Raw genomic sequence first — 20,140 nt, forward strand, 5'->3', positions numbered from 1 at the left:
AGCTTCAGTTTACAAAAACTCGCCCGATTGCGTCACTACATATTTTATCGAAAACTCTGCAATGTCACCGGGTCATTGAACTCGTATCCTTGAAGCATGCAGATATCATAGATACAGTTTTATTTTTCATCAACGTAGGTATGTCTCGACTTATCATGAATGCAGCCGTCATGTATAAATAACAATAAGCCGGTTATACCGTCTGTTTTTTTTTCCTTTCAAATATTTTAAAATGGAACTATAAAAATTATTATTTTTTGCGCCGTGGTACATAGAGTATTAAATGTTTTTTTTTTTTACCAAAGCCTTCATATCCCACGCCAAGAACAGTGTCAGATGTGTGAAATATTTATTTTCTAAAACAAAAATCTGTATAGGAGATTCTTTTGATTAGACATCTCTTTATAATTAATCATCGCAATTTAAATCGATGTACTAAAAAAGGTTAACTAGATCTTTCCAAAAAAGTATTAAAATCAATTAATAATTTAAATATTCATTTTGTCTCATTTATAAATGAGAAAAATGTCTTATTTTATCAGAAATAAAATGACATTATTTGTGCCAGAACGTATTGAACCTACCCTAACAATTATCTGTGTGTGTTATCGACAGTTCGAAAATGGCGGCAATCAGTTACTAAGAAGTTAAAAATACCAAGAAGTTTTTAATGAAATGTAATTTTTTTTAATGACTTATCTACCAGGTCAGCGGTATTTTTACATAGTTTAAACATTCTAGTAATAAAATAATATATATATTGATTAATTATGTAATATTGATATTTTTTCCCTTGTACGAAATGGATAAGAATTGATTTTTATCGTAAAATTCTGTACTAATTTTTGGCCTGTTTTGTTAATAAATGTTTATAATATAGAATGAACATCAGGCAAATATTGAAAGAGTGAAGTTAGTTTTTACACGTCTTGTTATTTTCTTGTTATCATCTTTAAATAAATTGTGACGCATTTCTTAAAATATGTAAACGTGAATTGAAAACAGCGCCATCTATGTTATTTAACTGACACTTTGTAATATATGTAGCCTATATGCGCCGACACGCTTCAACAGATAACACAAGCGTGATAACACACATCTTATTAGGTAACGTGACATTAACACACTGAACTACATGTTTTTTTAATTGGATACATCTTGTCAGTATTTGCATTATTCATAAATGTTTTACATATGTAGTTTATTCAATATTTAATTAATGTTTTTTTTGGTTGGTTATTAGATTGGAGTAAAATTTATTTATTTATTACATATTCAAGTCTTAGAGAACTCATAGACTTACGTTATTGTAGTATTTTTTGCTTGGTTTTTGGATCATTCTCCGTATATATGGAAATAAGTTTTAATGCTTTTACACCTATTTATAGTCATTCTGTATAAAGTAAATATATGTTACATTAATTTATTTTTTCTTCTTGAATGTGTATGACCAATAACTCGTAGGAGTACAGATAGTAAACAATAAATAATTTTAATATTCAGTAATCAGAATTAAGAAAACGATTTTTTGGTACTGTATTATAATCATGTGGATATTTAAAAAATTTCACCTATTAATGACTGAATTTTTTTAATATGTTCACGAAAACCTTTAGTATTATTAATGTTAAATTTACGAGGGGGTACAAATTATTTAATGTTTTTGTTTGGTAATGACCTACATGGGCAGGTCATCACGATCTGAGTCGTAGAACATCCACTTGTGGACAGAGTCCTATAAATTTCTACGACCTATGATACGACCTGTTCGACGTGGCTTGCATCCAGTCTTTGGACTTGTAAAATTACAATTGTTCCCTTCCTGGTGTTTAAAACAAAAATTTGTCTAGTAGAGATTGTGTGTAAGATCGTTGTTGATACTTATAAATTTCGTTTTTAGTAGATTTATGTTTTATTTTTGATAAAACTATATTAATATGGGTTGCTATGAGGCGGCAAACGTGGCGATGATAGGCTGCCCAGTAGGTGAGCCGACGACATAGTTAAAAGTCGCGGGTAGTTGCTGGATGAGGCAGCGCAAGACTGGTGATCGCAGCGATCTTGGGTTGAGGTCAATGCCCTGCAGTGGGCTTCTGTCGTCTAATATGATGATGAGGAATATTTAAAATTGTAACAATTATATGTTCTTAATTCAAATACCTCCAACAATAATACAATGAACATTAGACTTTGTATTCATTTCAATAAAGTTCAGTTTTGTGGTAGATGATTAAAGTATTTTGTTACATTTTAATCCATAACACTTACAGTTGCAGGTGCAGATGATGTCCGCGGCGAGCGGGGAGCCGATGTTGCGTCGCGTCAAGCAGGAAGCGGAGCCGCCGCCCCAGTACTCGCCCGAGGCCCACGCCGACCACCCGCTGCACCGCGCCGTGCCCATGGTACACGCGCCGCAGGTGACCACCTTCCTCGATCCCTCGCCATCCACCACCCATCATCACCAACGACAACACAAAATAGCTCCGCCGACGAGCGCGGAATAACCGAGAGAGAAACGTCCGGATGCAGTTTCCATACAGACGCGTCTGAAAATCAATAACTAGGTTACAAGGCGACCGTTAGTGCATCGGCTTTAGGACCTAGTTAGTCTCGCGCATCCTAGATAACCAAACGTCTGCGGATATATAGCGCATTCAAAAATATTAAGTGTTAAAACTTTAATTTTACCGATTGGTTTGAATGAAATTCAGAAGTCGTTACGTGACATATTGTTTAAGTAAATTTCAGTGTGTGTGTTATTGAAAATATTTGGTTTAGTACATTTAAAGTGATATAATTCGTTATAAAGAAATATAACATATGTAATTTAGTTTTCGTGTGACATACTGTTTAAAATCTAAATTCAGTGCTTTGTGGATGGAAACGTTTGACAAAGAGATTTGAACCCGTTGCATAGAGCGTCACACTTGACCTCGAATTTGGTGTATTGATCTTTAATTGTGCTGCATAGGTGGGTTGTTTGCGTAATTACAATTATTTCACGGCGTTCAATGTTCTAATTGATTGCAATATGTCATATATACTTTTATACTACGAACAGCCAAGCGTAGAGTAAGACATTCACTTACAAGAAATATTTGATGGAGTTCTATGTCCAGCCGTGGACGTCCCACGGCATAAATGATGATAATGATGATTATATAAATTATTAACATGTTATTTCGGCGTCCATATCTTCTCTCTATATGTCAGTAACAACTATTAACATATATCTGTTTAATTAAAATCATTCAGCCTATAACAAGGGTGACCAAACTCTCTCCATATAGTTCAAGTCATTTTTCTAAATTAAAAATTTTTCGCAAGCCAATAAATAAATACGTGTTTATATGGTGTAAAGGTATTAAAATACACAAATTATATTGAAAGCATATTAATAAATATACGAAATGTATGATATGATATTTTGTTGTAAATATAAAATGTAAACATATTTGTTTTACATTTATTGATAATATTTTAAATATTTGGTGAACGTTTGGTGACGGCTCTTCTCTGTAGTTCTTTTAGACGCTAGTTATTTAATATTTCATGTTAATATTTCAAATATAGCGGCACAAGTATATAAAGCTATCGCGGGTACGTTTATCGTGAACCACAAATATCTCTCAAAGGTCCGCAATTGGCTCGCGGGCCGCAGGTTGGTCCACCCTGGCCTTTAACATTACGGCATACTTATATAACATATCTTAAATTTTAAAATATGAATATTTCTACCTAAGATAGTGTAGTAATATAATACATATTTTTACGTTATAAACTTTTACTTATGGCTACTTTTAAGAGATTATATTTATGTATATGTAAATAAATAATATGAATATACAATAAAAATGAATACCTATTTTTTATTAAAACCGACGGACCTACGCGTGCTACACGGGTGCTACGTACGTAGCTATTGGAGTTACGGCAGCTACGTGATTTCAGTCTGCATTTTGATGGCTCTGTACGCTGCGTTGGTGCACGTCTTGTGACATGAATTCTAGCGCTCCGCCCGCTATACAGGGTGTTTGATTATAAGTTTAAAACCGATAAAAGGCCGAATATAGAGTTTATTTGCTATCATATAAATTATGATAGACCCATGTAATAATATAGTAAGAAAAAGCATTTTCGAAATTAACTATAAATTAATTACTTATTGTTTATTTTAGATGTCCCCGTATATTTGTACTGTCAGAAGTTATTAGCTAGTCGCATTCCAAAAGAAAAAATTATGTAATGTAATATGTTTTAGAGTGATCGCTTTATACAGGATGATTTGAAATAGCATTTATTTATTTATTTAATATTCTTTATTGTAAACGTTAAGATACATTTCATAAGTCTTACAATAATATACAAAAAAGTACAATGGGCGGTCTTATCACACAAGGCAATCTCTTACAGACAACCATAGTATGGAAAAGGTAAAAGTACTAATAATGGGTAGTTTACGTGTACAAAAAATACAAATTTACAAACAAACGAACATAAACATACTTAAATATAAATAGACATGCATACTTAAACATACATACATACGTATATAACATATATACTTATAATAAATAAGGTTTAATACATATTATAAATAGGTGTAGTTTTAAAGTTTTTTGCTGACAAATGAACTGCATATTTACTCCATTATAGCTTTTATACACATTTATCAACATGTATGCCGCCGTGTGAGTTGTCAACAACTAAAAGCGTGATATTGGGGTGTCGAAAACAATATATTATGTCTAACAAAAATAACGAGTAATTGAGTAAAAATTACAAAGACCCTAATTCGGTAAACTCTATGTAGAGTATTGGACGAAGCTTACAAGGTGAAGGTTAAGCGCATTAGCCAGTTACTAAATTGTAATTGCCTCTGCAGCGAAAAAAGTGACTTTAGACTAAAAAATAAAATAAATTTGCGTAGTTTATTCAGTTCATCTAATTAATAAAGTAATTCTTTACCGAGCAGTGGTAACCAAGTGATAGAGGACGAGAAACTTTCGATCGTAGGTCGCTGGATCGACCTCTAGGATACAATCTTGCATAATACACACTTTGTGCATTAATTATATAGGATTGCCGCTGCTCATAAAGGAAGAGCGGCAGCGTCTTCTGCATACTATGTTAACACACTGATTCTGTATACTATGTTGATCTGTCAAGTGTGACGATTATGGTATATCCAGCCATAGATATCTTTCGGAAGAACTCTGCGTGCCCAGCATCTATGTGTTGAAATATTTAATGGAATCAGGCGTTACCTTGCGGAAGTCCATCCTAAGTAAGAAAAGGACCAATATTTAGCCACTTCCGCACATGCAGTGGTAGTCGTGCAACTAAGTGCACCGCCCGCCAGCCCGCTGACAAATGCGCATGCGGCAAACAAAAAAATCACTCAACATGTGTTTCACCCCTCCACGGGGCATCTTCAGGAGTTATGTTACACCGATTAGTGACTCTGTGTTTGGCAATGTACAATAAAATTTCACAATCGATTTCCGAGCCACTGGATAGATTTAAAACCAGAATTAAAAATGTTATTGAAAAAAGCGTATTACTCTGTACAAGAATACTATACTGATGTTAATGCGTGGAATTAAATATTGATGCTCACTAAGGAAGCTATTTATTGTCGGGCACTCTTTATAAAACTATATTTGTAAAGAGCAACGATTTGATTTCCTCGCCGGCTTTTCTAAGTAGAACTGCCTTCCGAGACGGTGGTAAATCTTGCATATTTTTAAAGTTTATCTTTCTGTTTGTTGCGAGTAATCTCTGAAGTCGATGAACTGATTTTGATTGGACTTATACTGGCAGGTAGTTGATGTAATAGGGATTGACTAAGGATACTTTTATTTCATAAAAATTCTTAAAAATAAAAATTAGAGTAAATACTTTTTTGTTAAATTCCACGCGGACGGAGACGCGGGCACAGATAGTTAGTTTTAAATAAATGTAGTTATATTAGAGAAAACTGAAACAACTTTAAGAAGTGAACGAAATTATATATTTTATGAATTCATTCTCAATTTATAGGAACTAAAATAAAAAAATAAATACTTTATTTTAGACCAATTATAGATAACATTAGGTATGACATATTCATTGAATTTACTCTAACAATCAGGGCGTTTTCGTACATCTATCATTTATATTTATTAGAGAGTCATTCTCACAGTAGCCTCACAATATTTTTTAACATAATTTTTTGTACCTTTACAATAATTATAATAATTAAAAAAATTAGTGGACGTATATAAAAATTTACAAGGTGCCTTAAAAAACTATCCGTAAATTTTCGAATGTAAAGAGCCCCTAATTCATTTGTAATAAACGGAATCAAATTCTGACTTCCATTTACAAAATTCAAAACGCATATTAAAAATAAATTGACATATAAAGCTTAATATTCAATAAATGAATGTTTAAATGACAATAATCCTTGGTAATAATTTCGCTTGATTATTTTTATTTCATTATGGCTATATCTGTTAGTGTGTATGTATGAATCAGTATTTTTAAAACTTTATTAACCAAGCAGGAAGAGTCAAAAATAAAAAAAAAGATTTAAAAAATAACGAGTTGATGATAAATAAGAGTTATGTTGAAAGATCCAATGTTGATTAAATGAATTTTAAGTTTAATGTAAAATATGTTTAAAGATATATATATATATATATATATATATATATATATATATATATATATATATATATATATATATATATATATATATATATATATATATTGTTAAATGGTCAGTAGAATAAAACTTGTAATATCTATATCACACTGTTAACATGTAAATTGTTTAATTCTAAATCAATCTTAACAATCCACAGTTGGAGCTTGAGCCTAAGGAGGAGGTGAAGTTTTGCGTGTCCCCCGAGAACGGGGTGGTGGGCAACACCAGTCCCGAGCAGCAGCACTGCTCCTCCACCACTGCGGCGGCTGCGGGGGGTGCGCGTGACGAGGACTCACCACGACGCTTCTGCCTGGTCTGTGGGGACGTCGCTTCAGGCTTCCACTACGGCGTCGCCAGCTGCGAGGCCTGCAAAGCTTTCTTCAAACGCACTATACAGGTAAATCACTGCAAATACTACACAGGTAATATGCTGAACATTTTGTTCCGATAACTTATTACACACATTATACAAGTACACCATTAAGCAAGTAATATACCACACGCACTGTACGAGTAACACAACGTAAGCACTATATGTTCTACACGGGTACCGCACTACAACGTAATGAACACACTAAAAATGTAACTAAATGTTCTACGCGGGTGATGCAATTCAGTTACACTCAACCTGCAACTACGTTTTGAATTGTGCCATTAAAATATTTTAATTGTTCATTAACAAACCTGACGCAAAATGTTTTTTCGTTACAGAACACAGTAAATTATTTTTTATGTGTAAATGATTTGAATCATACTCCTGCTTGTGGCTTTAAAATTGTAATATACACAGTTGATTCAATTGTTAAATTAAATTTGGAAGAACTGCAGCAATCGATTTTTAAATGATAAAACTAAAGCTTGATTGACTGTGTGATTACTGGTGTGAACTAACCGGAGAAATGGTGCGTTGGTCGCAGTGCGTCTTCACATAATAAAGTTTCGTAAATTCACAGATGTTAAATTACCAGGGGAACATAGAATACACGTGTCCGGCGAACAACGAGTGCGAGATCAACAAGCGGCGACGCAAGGCGTGCCAGGCTTGCCGGTTCCGCAAGTGCCTACGCACCGGCATGCTGCGTGAGGGGGTACGCCTGGACCGCGTGCGTGGGGGGCGACAGAAGTACCGGCGAGCGCCTGATGCTCCCCCTCCGCTCGCACCACGCCCCGCACTTGACGACATCAAGGTAACGTTCATGAACACTCATGAACCATCTCTCTAACTTATACCGAATATTTTTGTTATGTTATCCCAAATCTTCCCAGCCATCAGGCCATACCAATGGCTACAATGCACCTGCTCAAAGGTTAGGATTTATTTACAGAAGGTCTTTAGTACCTTCACCGTCTAGCATGGCCGTAACTGGGCCGAATCGTATAATAGGGGACACCAATTCCAATTATTCTAGATAGAAAAGAAAATCCAGCGACGTTTCTATTGCCATTGTTTAAGCAACCGATCAAATTAGGGTTCGGTCTTCGAGAAATATATCAAGAAAGGATCCCCTCAAGGGAGCCCTGGAACTAGTCACTTCATGAAGCGCCCGCCAAAGGGATGTAAAAGATCACTGGCGCTTAAATCCTGTGAAAACGAGCGAGCCTCGCTACCTTAAAATATGTTTTAGACACACTTTCGAAAGTATACTTTCAAATGGTTACTACGAACTTGACTTTATAATGCAGATTGATTCAATTACTAAGCAGTGGGTAAGCCAGAACGACAAGGTTTCTGCATCCTCAACGCGATTACGAGTATTTGGATCGTGTGTGCTTGGATCGTGCTGTCTCGCTCGCACAGTACCTACCATACGCATACCTATGCGGGCTCACTCACCCACTAGTTGTACTATGCAAAATGTATAGATATAGCGGTAAAATAAAGAAGCCAAAGAAAGCAAGTGAAGCAAAGAACAAAGAGGTGTAGGAACCATCCAGAATCAAGAACCAAATCGACTAGCAATATTGAATACAGTATGTCCTATATGTTTTACTCAACGAGCTTTTACTCAAACGAAAACTGAATCACAATGTTTTCATATAATTTTCCATATAAATCCATTACAGCAAGTTTGCACAGATTTATTAAGACTAGGGTCCACTTGGGCAAATCATGAACTGATGGCGGGCCGGCCGCCAGAAGTATAGGTAATTAATTTTTTTTGGTTTTATTCTGGAATAGAATTCAATATTTTTCGAATGTACGAGAATATTATTTTTGCTGACGGCGGGCCACCAATATTCGACCGGCGGGCCGCGGTCTGTGCATCCATGCTTTACAGTGACCACACGAATAAAGCCGAGAAGAGTCTGATATATTTGAAACTAGAATTATATTGAACTTACCTATAACAGGACCCTTCAACTTCATCTTGGACCCTTCAAACTCAACAGCTACGAGTGTTTCAATAGTGCTTGAAACGATCCTTGGAGAGACTCAAATGGTTTTGTTTTGTGGTCTTATAAAGCTTATTTATCACATAAATTCTTCAGACTATAAAAGCATTGTTTTAGAAGTTTTTGCTTAGTAAACTTCTTCAACTTATTATATATTAAGAGATTGCGCAGGAGCATTGTATTGTAACAACTTGTACAGTTGCCCACAAAAGTGTTAGTAATGTAAGGTGCCTAGAGAAAGGTATAAAAAGCTTATCTTAATTTCTAGCTCTAACAATATGTACTACAAAATTTTTATTGAGTTGATTGAATTTTTTATGTAAATAGTTCTGTTAGGTACTGTTTTCATTTTTTCGGAGGGTGGTCAAGATTCATTCGAAATTAAGCTTTCTTTTTGTTTTTTACAAAATACATTTTATATTTAAAAAAAAAATGGTTCCAAAACTATATCCGAAATCTGAAAAGATATTTTGTTTTTAGATGCAAATAACCTATTTTTAATTACCACTTTTCACTGTAACATAGATTAAAAACATTTTTATAAGAAAGACTTGATAGTAAACATAATTATAATACTTAAATGTAGAAATTTGTAAGTGTACATTGTAACATTTCATAATAAGTTGCCGAGTTATTCACACGAATCCTTTGAACGGAATACGTGTTGTATAAGGGCTCACATTTGGTCAATGTGAACACTGCTTTCTTATTTATGTGACTTCAAAATCTTCTACTCAAACTAACCAGTCAATTATGGCGTGTTTATAAATAACGTTTACGTTTCACTATTACAGGTGTTAGAAGCATTGTTGTCGTATGAACCTGAGCTCCTGACTTGCGGGGCTCCGCCCGCCGGGGTCACGGATCCCACTGCCCGGACCCTCGCGCTACTCGCCGATCTCTACGACCGAGAGCTGGTGGGTGTCATTGGCTGGGCCAAACAGATACCTGGTTTCACGGGCCTACAACTCAATGATCAGGTGCGTAAGGTTTAAATTTGCATTTCCTATATATTATTACAATAAAATCACAAACACCCAGAAATTCAGGAGTTTCTATATGTATACAAGATATAAAATAATATAACAATATTTGTTATATTCGAACACTATATTCTCAATAAATTGGCAAACACAGAAAATAGATACATAAAAATGGCGTAGTGGTACCTAACACCTAAAATTATTTACTATGAGACTACTCTAAATGAATACATGTCTATTTTAAAGTAAGGGATGTTGTGTAATGTTTCCATATCACATAATTTTCATTGACTTCTTAGTCTGCTTCTTCCTTCTCTTAATCTACGCTTCGTCGCTCTCTTCTTTGTCCTCTCAATACGAAGAGTATTGAGTGGGCAAAGAAGACTCCCTTACTTCCTTTCTTTCATTTTCTTTCTCCTCTTCCCATTTCTCCTTCCCTATTTATTCATTCTCCCCTACCTCTTTTTCCAATTCTCCTTCCCTTCTACCTTGTTTTCCTCCTCTTTCTTTTCTTCTTCCTCGTCATCAACAACTAATTTACTCACTGTCGGCGTGTATTCCTTGGTTATTGGTTCATATAGAAAAAGAGAGCACATATTAGGTTGGCAAATATCTCCCTTCCGCTTTTTTGTCTTTTGAATTTCGCGGCTATGTACAAAGCGCTACAGAGCTCGTATCTGGCAATACTATACATAATTTGAAAGGTCTTGACATAACCTACAAAACGAAGCTATGCATGATTAGTTTGGATATTGCGTTCAACAGTTATAGACGTGTAAACATGGAGTTCACTAACGCCGAAATTCGGGCTATTTTAAAGTTTTCCTTCGTTAAAGGCAAATCCGCTAGAGAAACGTTTCGTGAGATTAATGGTGTTTTGGGGGATGGTACTCTATCACTTCGAACCGCGGAGGAATGGTTTCGACGATTCAGAGCCGGCGAAAACGACACCATGGATAAGCCAGCCGGCGGAAGACCTGTGACGACAAATACCGATCAAATCATGGACTACATCGAGTTAGACCGGCATGTGGCATCTCGTGACATCGCCCAGGAGATGGGAGTTAGTCACCAAACCATTTTAAACCATCTGCAGAAGGCTGGATACAAAAAAAAGCTTGATGTTTGGGTGCCGCATGATTTGACGCAAAAAAACCTTCTGGACCGAATCAACGCCTGCGATATGCTGCTGAAACGGAACGAACTCGACCCATTCTTGAAGCGGATGGTTACTGGCGACGAAAAATGGATCACATACGACAATATCAAGCGAAAACGGTCGTGGTAGAAGGCCGGTGAATCGTCCCAAACAGTGACCAAGCCGGGATTAACGGCCAGGAAGGTTTTGCTGTGTGTTTGGTGGGATTGGAAGGGAATCATCTACTATGAGCTGCTCCCATATGGCCAGACGCTTAATTCTACCATCTACTGCGAACAACTGGACCGCTTGAAGCAGGCGATCGACCAGAAGCGTCCAGAATTGGCCAACAGGAAGGGTGTAGTGTTCCACCAGGACAAGGCCGGACCACACACTTCGTTGATGACTCGTCAGAAGCTACGGGAGCTCGGATGGGAGGTTTTATCACATCCACCATATAGCCCGGACATAGCGCCAAGTGATTACCACCTGTTCCTGTCCATGGCGAACGCCCTTGGTGGTGTAAAGTTGAACTCAAAAGAGGTTTGTGAAAAGTGGCTGTCCGAGTTCTTCGCAAATAAGGAGGGGGGCTTCTACGAGGGAGGTATTATGAAGTTGCCGCCTAGATGGAAACAGATTATCGAACAAAACGGCGCATATTTGAACTAAATCCGATCACTGTAACACTTTTTATAAAGCATTGAATAAAGAGCAAAAAAGCGGAAGGGAGATATTTGACAACCTGTTATATGACAGAAATGTCTTACCCATTGTCAATTTTGTCAGTCTTTGTTGACAATTATAAGATTTGAATTAGATTCGGGGGGTATATCGTGCGTGCGGTTCGTTGTCAGATGCGGCTGCTACAGAGCACGTGGGCGGAGATGCTGAGCCTGATGCTGGCGTACCGGTCGCTGCCGGCCGCCGGGCCCGGACCCCTGCGCTTGCGCTTCGCAGACGATCTCGCGCTCGACGAGCAGCAGGCGCGGGACCTCGGCGCGCACGACCTCTACTTGCAGGTACAAACACACACACCTACATGTATACAATTTACGTTTCATATAGCTGGGGCCATTATAGCCAGGATCCTTGTTAAAAGTATTTCTTCATTTTCTAATGCAGATGTATTACATTAGTCCATATCTATATCAAAGTCCTCGACTTCACGTGGTCGGATGGTTACGAACGCGCTAAACTCATATACACACATTCACACTGAGACCCTTATCACTGGATAAACGTAAGTAAGAAAATGGTCCAATATTTAGCCACTTCCGCACATGCAGTGGTAGTCATACAACAAACTCTGTGTTTGGCACTAATCGGTGTAACATAACTCCTGAAGATGATCCGTGGAGGGGTGAAACACGTTTTGAGTTGACGGTGGCAGTTGTGTAATTCGCATTGTTTGCCGCACGCGCATTTATCAGCGGGCTGGTGGGCGGTGCACTTTATTGAACGACTTCCACTGCATGCGAAAGTGGCTAAATATTTGTCCTATTTTACTTAGGATGGACTTCCGCAAGGTAACGCCTGATTCCATTAAATACTGGATAAACTTGATCCCACGTGTCGTAATAAGTCAGGGAAAAGTTCCTTTGCGTTTTATATGAAAATGCGAGGCGTATTTTTAAGTTTATTTACATGTGAATGTGAAAATGCTTTATCCAATTTTGTGCTACTCTTACTGCCACTGCATGAAGTCCACAAAAATTTTTCGCGGCTTGCGGTTTTTCTTTTTTTTTGAAAGTTTTAAATTGCATCAAATTTATTTATTACATTTCATTGAGGATGACAGAAAAAAACAAATGAAAAATAGCTCTTAACAAAATTTTACTTTCTTTATTTTGTCATCTTTTTAATGTCATTTAAACCTGCTACACAAAAGAGCTGTTATTTTGTCGATATTTGGGAGAGGCCCATGTCTTGTAGTGAGCGTATATCGGTTAATAAGTAGAAAGTGTTTTAGCAATTCCAAGTTATTTTGTAAAGTTTTAAGTAGTTTTCTAAATGTGAACTCCTTTTTTATGCGGTCTGCGCAAACAAGGCTTAAGTGTATTCTGAATGTGCTCGTAAGTTTCCTCTCAGCTTGAAAGATGTTGGAGTAGTGTAAATGTCATAATTTAGAATTATTGTCGACGTGTACTGTATCTGTGTATGTGTGTTGGTTAGATCTGCGGCGTAGCGCGACGGCTGGAGCGCGTAGGGGCGCAGCGCGAGGAATGTTACCTGCTGAAGGCGCTGGTGCTGGCCAACTCGGAGGCTCGCTTGGAGGAGCACGCGGCCCTGAGACGTTTTCGCGACGCCATACTCGCTGCTCTCAACGACGCTGTTGCCGCGATCAGGTGCGCTCGGCATACGTTTTTACTCATTTATAACATCTAATATATAAAATTCTCATGTCACGGTGTTCGAATTTGAACTCCTCTGAAACGGCTTGACCGATTTTTACCAAATTTTATATGCGTATTTAGTAGGTCTGAGAATCGGCTACTATCTATTTTTCATACCCCTAAGTGATAAGGGTTGTTCACCCTTAAATTTTTTTTTTATTTTTTTGACGAAATTTTTTGTTTTTATTTTTTTATGATACAACATACAAAAATACATACAACCATAAATTTTCACCCCTCTACGATCAACCCTTATTTTTAAATTGAAAATTAAAAATATATTTTTTGCAAAACAACGTTTGCGGGATCAGCTAGTTGACCTATAACATAGTCCAGGGTAGTCGCTGGTGACAGCGAAAGACCGGTCATTGTGGTGAACAATGAGGATACCTATGCCTCGCAGTGGACATCCACCGGCAGATATTATGATGAAAGCTTCAACTGGTTGAGTTCTACCAACTTACCTATCTAAGTTCTACCAACCTACTAAGCCGCTAAGCACAATAGGTTACTTTGGCTTAGCGCAAAATCACTTGGTAAATTTTGCTGAAACCTATTGGAAATGTTCTGATTTTAAGAGAAAAATTTTCTTTATATTTCATATGAAAATTCGTGATGTATTTTTTAAAAGTTTATTCAGTATTTAGATGAAGTTTTCTTGGATGACTTTCGCCATCTTGTAAGTAGTAACACGATGCCATTGCTGAAGAAATTCTGATATCAAAAAGTAACACAATGCTATCGGTATAAACTAATAACTTTGAAACAGGTGGAAATTTTATGATGATGGCATTATCACCTTCTAGTCCAGCTTTTTTATTCTTTATGAGTGGCTGTAGATGTATGAAGTCTCTCTGATGATGAGAGATTCCTTCTATTAATTAATTCCGTCCGTTTTCTCTAAACTTTCAACATTTGTTGGGAATAGTGGTCCGAATTGATTTTCTGACCGGCGGTAAAAATTCACAATAGAAAGTGGCCTTCCAATCCTACTGTATACACTCACACTACCCTATTGCGGGTTAGCCTAAGTTTAAGCTGCAGTCTATGAAGCCTGACCGATCTTCGACTACGATACCAATACCGAGTTTTTTAAAAAGATGGGTATACAATGCAACCTAGCTTTTTAGGGTGCAAATCGAATGACATCAGAACTTCCGGATTGAAAAAGCTTCAACCAACTTTGTGTTATTTTCACTGACATTGTGATAGGTCCATAAAAAATGTTACATTTTTTTCCTCATCTCGTATTTAATTTTTTTCCACCTTGGAGTAAAAATTTAAAATTTAACGATGTTCTTCATTAGATGAATTAATTTTAAAAAGCTAGAAACGGAATTTTATTCAACTATTTCTTATTTTAAAAAGTAACCCTTTTAATGTTATCAAAATCAGTCAGATACAAAGAGTACAAGTGAAGAGGTTATTCTCCGAACCTAGTTAATACAATGACTTTGCGCGTTTGACAGTTCACTATGAACTTCGCGCGTTTGACATTTTGGTTTGAGGTTCGTTTTGATAGCTAAGAGTAAAAGCGAGTCAGCTAGTAGTTAAAGTATCCTGACATATTAAAGGACTGGCTTTTCCGTTCCAGAAGTAATGAATTTTTAAATAAAAATGTTTGAATTACTTTGGCAGGCCCTACAACGCGAACCCAGCGTTGCAGCAGATGCTGTTGGTGTTGCCGGCGCTCCGACACGCGGACGTGGCGGTGCGGCGTTTCTGGGCCGGCGTCCACCGCGACCGTCGCGCGCCCATGAACAAGCTCTTCATCGAAATGCTCGAGGCCTGCTTGCGGTAGGCGCCATAATACCTCGCATTGGATCGTCCGGGACAGAGAGTGGACCTCCCGGTGGTCTTAACTCTATGAGACCTCTAACGGCCTTCAAATCCATCTGCGCCACAACCACGGCATGCACGTTTCAGACACACTTGACAAAACATTAAGTTTGTCTGATAACGAGAAGCCCGATGGAGACAAGATCAATAAAGTGAAATGAACTGAGAACAAGTTTGGTTGTGTTATACACTTGTTATACAGAAGCCCGCGAGGAACTTTTTGTTTTATACTCTGTGGACATTTAATTTAATGCAGTCACGATTTTCAAATATCGCGCGTGTCGACGACATGTAAATACGGTTCGCTTTGACGGCGAGAGCGTGCGGTCACAGCGTGTGTAGCGGGGATCGCGACTTATACATCTTTCATCACAAAAAAAAATAACATATCACATCTTCAGTGCGATTTTTGCAGTTTTTATTTTGAAGGCATTTAGCGTCCGAAAGCGTAGTGTCGAGTAAGTAAATCATCGTGAGTGTATATACGTTATTTATGGATATTTAGTCTGTGGTAATATGGCTGTGAAGTGGCGGGCGGTTTGGCGGGCGAGTGACGTTTGACGTTTCTGTTCTCACTGACGTTTCTTTTGGCGGGAAACAATGTCGCGTCCCCGCGCCGCAATGTACAAAGTAATTGATGGATCTAGTACAAAACTTGTTACTATTTTTGTATAATATTAAATGTATATCTAAGTTTACCTTGCGGTGAAATAAGGTTGACGGTTGGGGATAATTCGAACGCAGAGTACGCTACACATACCAATCAAATACCTCTGATAACTGCTTAGTAACTAAGTCAACAGATCCTTTTTTACATTGTGTATAAAATGCAGACTATATATGATGTTTGTATGAAATTATATGAAGTTTTATATATTATCTGTGAAAAAAATATTTAAGATACTAATGAAATTAACAATAGAAGATATATGCATTATTTTTACAACGAAGATTTAAAGCAATATTTACCCCGTAGCTTATTCACTGCCTCTAACTTTAAGATCTTTGTTACGCAGTAAGTTGTACAGTTTTTGTTCAGGGATTCCTAAACTGTTTTGGCCTAGAGACTCCGCTTTACAATATTTACGTTTTCAAATTACTTATAGTACAAAGAATTTAAAATGTGCCTGATAGGCTTTTATGCTCGAACATATTATTTTGTTTTACTGAGTTTTTCATTTTGTACAATATTATAATTTCTTACAAAAATGACTAATCATTCTTCTATGAAGCTATTAGCTATAAAAAATTATACAGTATGTTGAAAGATTCTGTTATGTATATATATATATATTTATTCACCCCTGGGAAGTTCGTGGGAATCCCTGGTTTAGTACTATATATTGATCAAGGAAGGAAAGGATTTTTTTTCTGGGAGCCGTATTCGGCGATAACAGTAAGTGTGAAAGGAAAATGTTGTACACTCATTTTGTCCATTTTCATATTTATTTTTTTATGTTCACACTAATTGATATTTGTATGAAAGTTTTATGTGTCATGATGCTCCTTAGATTGAATTTGCATTTAATTGTAGCATCGAAAACGTTTGTTATTCAGAGGATTTATTTAAGCAGTTGTATTATGAATAATAATCTATTTTATATCTGTTCCACTATTTTTTTAACGTATTACCTCTGTAATATATCGAGAAGTAGCAAATGCAATAGTTTGTATTGAATGTTTCACTTTGAAAAAGTGGAACAGTATTAAGGATCGCAAATACCTCAGAAATCTGTTACCAATGCACAGAAATTAACTTTAATGATGAAAAAATAACATTATAATAAATACATTAGCAATCAGAAATGTCGCCCAATGTATTATGTACATAAGGTAAATATTTAAATGTTTATATCTCCAAAAAAATTATGGTTTTAATGACAATATGTATATGAAATATCAATTTTGTCTATTTATATACAATTTGTGGCAAATGAATTTAATTAATATATATATGTATGTATATATAAAGAAATATATTGTGCACAATTGTGCGATCTCTCTGATTGATTTTTTTTTATGTTAAATAAGTAAAGAATGGTACAATGTAATAGTTTTAAACTATCTTGCGGTGCCTAAACATCTGTAATGTGTATAATTTACTATAGTTTTGTTGCTATCAGAGAAGTCTGTATGATTTAAGTGGTCAAATGCACACTGTTAGGTACAGTACCATTTGCATTTCTTATAGCAACTCATTACGAGAAATTAACACATTCATTGCAGGAATAACATGAGTCAGCGAGTACAATTGACTCACAGATTTCTTTATAAATAAAGTTTTACTCTCAATAAGCCGACTAAAGCAGTGAATGTGTTATAAAAAAGCTAAATTGTATGTTGTAATTAAGTACAATGTAATCTGTGTGAGAGAATGCAAACAGTGTTGGTTATTTTGTAATTAGTGCACCACAAATCACTGATCGCAATCAAAATAGATGTTTTTGGTTAAAATATTTCTTAACGTATCTGAAGACATAGGTACCCAGTCTTACGGTCTAAAGGGGGCTCTGTTTTACAAGAGAAAATCAATTAAACGACTAATTTTTATGTAAAAGAATGTTTACTCGGCCATGGGTCTAATAAATTTTGTTAAAAGCACATATTGGAGTTAGCTTTCAACCAGCATTTTTTTTAAGACCCTAGTTTTTGGGGACCTCTCGTTCCACCCTTTATTATGTGGGGACCGCGATTTTATTTTCTATATTAAATTTTTCACTTTCTTTTATTATTTTTATTCTCTTCTTCCATTTCTTACAATATATATTTTGCTGTCTCTTTAATTCCATAATTCATTCTATTTTTCTCTTCCGCGCTCCTTAAAACCTTTCAACCATCCTCAATCACTTCAATTAAGTCTAATACGATATATAGTATCACAGGTTTTATTTTCATTTTCCTCTTATAAATATATCACAGTTCTTTGATTTATCACGACTACATCGAGCATCTTCCGATGACCTACACATGGTCGTTTCTCGATCTTGTACGTAAACGCCTTTCAGTGTGGTCTCCATTCCAGAACTTTGTCGCTCTAGCGGCTATTTGTTCTGCACGCTATGTGGCCTGTCTCTTTCTTTTTTTTTGTATTCCTTATTTCATCTGCGATCAGTCCCAAGACTATAAGCGGATTTGTTGAGGTGTTATAGCTTTGGAAAGGGTCTCCCCGGCGGGAGACACTCCTAGTTCACCATCGAGCGTCTAGTCTCTGGATGTCATGGCATTTAAGACGTTTCCTGTACTGGATGCAAGTCAATTCGGAAGCTAAGTTATTTGGGTGTTGGTCTAGCCGATTTTTATAATTAGTAGATGACTGCTGGATCTCCTTTACTGTTTTGATCTCCATCGCCTGTCTCTTTCTATTTCAATTTTCTGCTAGGCTGATGGATTTTTGTTCGCCTAAGGATATTTTTGATGCAATTCCATAGAGAAATCCCGAGTTACAATAGACGAGGTTTTCATGATAAAAGATGAATTTAAAAAAATTCTAAGGGTTTGCTTTGCTAGCGTCCTCTTAAAAATTCAACTGTTCACTAGTGGGCCACTGGGAACCTATGTCTTTGGAGTATATTTGATTCATATCTGCAATATTGGTGCAATGTAATTTTGTGTTTGAAAGAAAGTACACTTAATATAAAGATAAGCCTTTTACGTATACTAATTTCCAGTGAGAGGGGCGCCTGCGTTGTAGTTATTCTTATGTTAAGAATATTCAAGTTATTTATAGTTTTCATTTTAATTAATTTTGTGTACGGGACGGGGTTAGTCTCAGGGTATGTTAGCTGTAAAAATCGCGAGATGTGCCAGATTAGGTGTTAAGTGTTTTTTTTTCTTTTGTATTTGATCTGTTATTCAAGATGGCGGTGTTTATAGGGCGCGTAATAATTGTTCTAATTATTTCTTTAAAAAAAAAAACTTGTAAAATGCTTATAATTTTTTTAATTGCCAAACTTCAATGTACCGCTTATTCCTTTTTATAAATTTTGTTATAATTGTGTAGTTCCTATACTTATGTTGAATTGTTATTAAAAATGTGGCGTTTGATACGTTAGCAGAGGAAATAAAGTGGTCGGTGTAACAATTATTGTAGTTTCGAAATGTTAAAGTTACTGCGTAGATGTGTAAACCTTGTACCCTGTAGCGAGATGAGATCGTGCAAGCGCAGTCCAGACGGGGCTGTGTATTATTTTTAAATGGAATCCGTACTTTCATTTGTTTATACAATGTTATTTATAATTACGTCATCCGACCCTGATATGTGAATAAAATTAAAAATAACGAAATTTGTTGCATTTTTATTTATCCAATTCCCAGAGAGAGTTGCCTTACTAAGGATTAACAGGTGTGAATATTATTTAAACGGATACTTAAATTGATTAGTTTAACTATTCGACAACAGATGGCACCACTAGTTTTTCTTTATTTATTTACATCAAAACAGAGGAAATATACTGGCGTACTGCATCAAAGTATAGTTTCTTTTCCTAGGACTTATATGAACAAATGGCAATTTTGGTGCAATGTGGTAATTTGACAATGAATAGGTATGTTATTACTTATCCGAAACGAGAAATATTATTTGTGTAAATTTTAAAAAAAATGTGGCCAACTGGTTAGATCTAGTGAAACTAATGTTAATCAAGCATTTGTAAGGCATTCCTTACGACCATAATATTCATCTGTCAAATAAGTTACGTGATGA

General features: G+C 36.1%; 1 protein-coding gene across 6 annotated transcripts in view; it reads left to right on the forward strand.

Annotated features, from left to right (window-relative positions):
• Positions 1-16,681, forward strand: part of ERR (estrogen-related receptor) — a 75,275-nt gene extending 58,594 nt beyond the window's left edge. For 2 of the 6 annotated variants that reach the window (XM_068762838.1, XM_068762836.1), the window contains exons 2-8: positions 2,271-2,417; positions 6,849-7,088; positions 7,645-7,878; positions 9,880-10,065; positions 12,061-12,225; positions 13,379-13,551; positions 15,238-16,681. In XM_068762838.1, coding sequence (XP_068618939.1) covers positions 2,271-2,417; positions 6,849-7,088; positions 7,645-7,878; positions 9,880-10,065; positions 12,061-12,225; positions 13,379-13,551; positions 15,238-15,400 — 1,308 coding nt within the window. In that variant the 3' untranslated portion in view covers positions 15,401-16,681. The remainder of the gene's footprint in view (positions 1-2,270; positions 2,418-6,848; positions 7,089-7,644; positions 7,879-9,879; positions 10,066-12,060; positions 12,226-13,378; positions 13,552-15,237) is intronic. The other 4 variants (XM_068762841.1, XM_068762837.1, XM_068762839.1 and 1 more) reach the window with 3 other exon arrangements.
• The last annotated feature ends 3,459 nt before the right edge of the window (positions 16,682-20,140 follow it).

Source organism: Battus philenor, unplaced genomic scaffold (genome assembly GCF_028537555.1).
Source record: "Battus philenor isolate CCGP_79_NKW_IND1 unplaced genomic scaffold, ilBatPhil1.0.hap1 SCAF_17, whole genome shotgun sequence".
In the NCBI taxonomy this organism is placed as follows: domain Eukaryota; kingdom Metazoa; phylum Arthropoda; class Insecta; order Lepidoptera; family Papilionidae; genus Battus; species Battus philenor.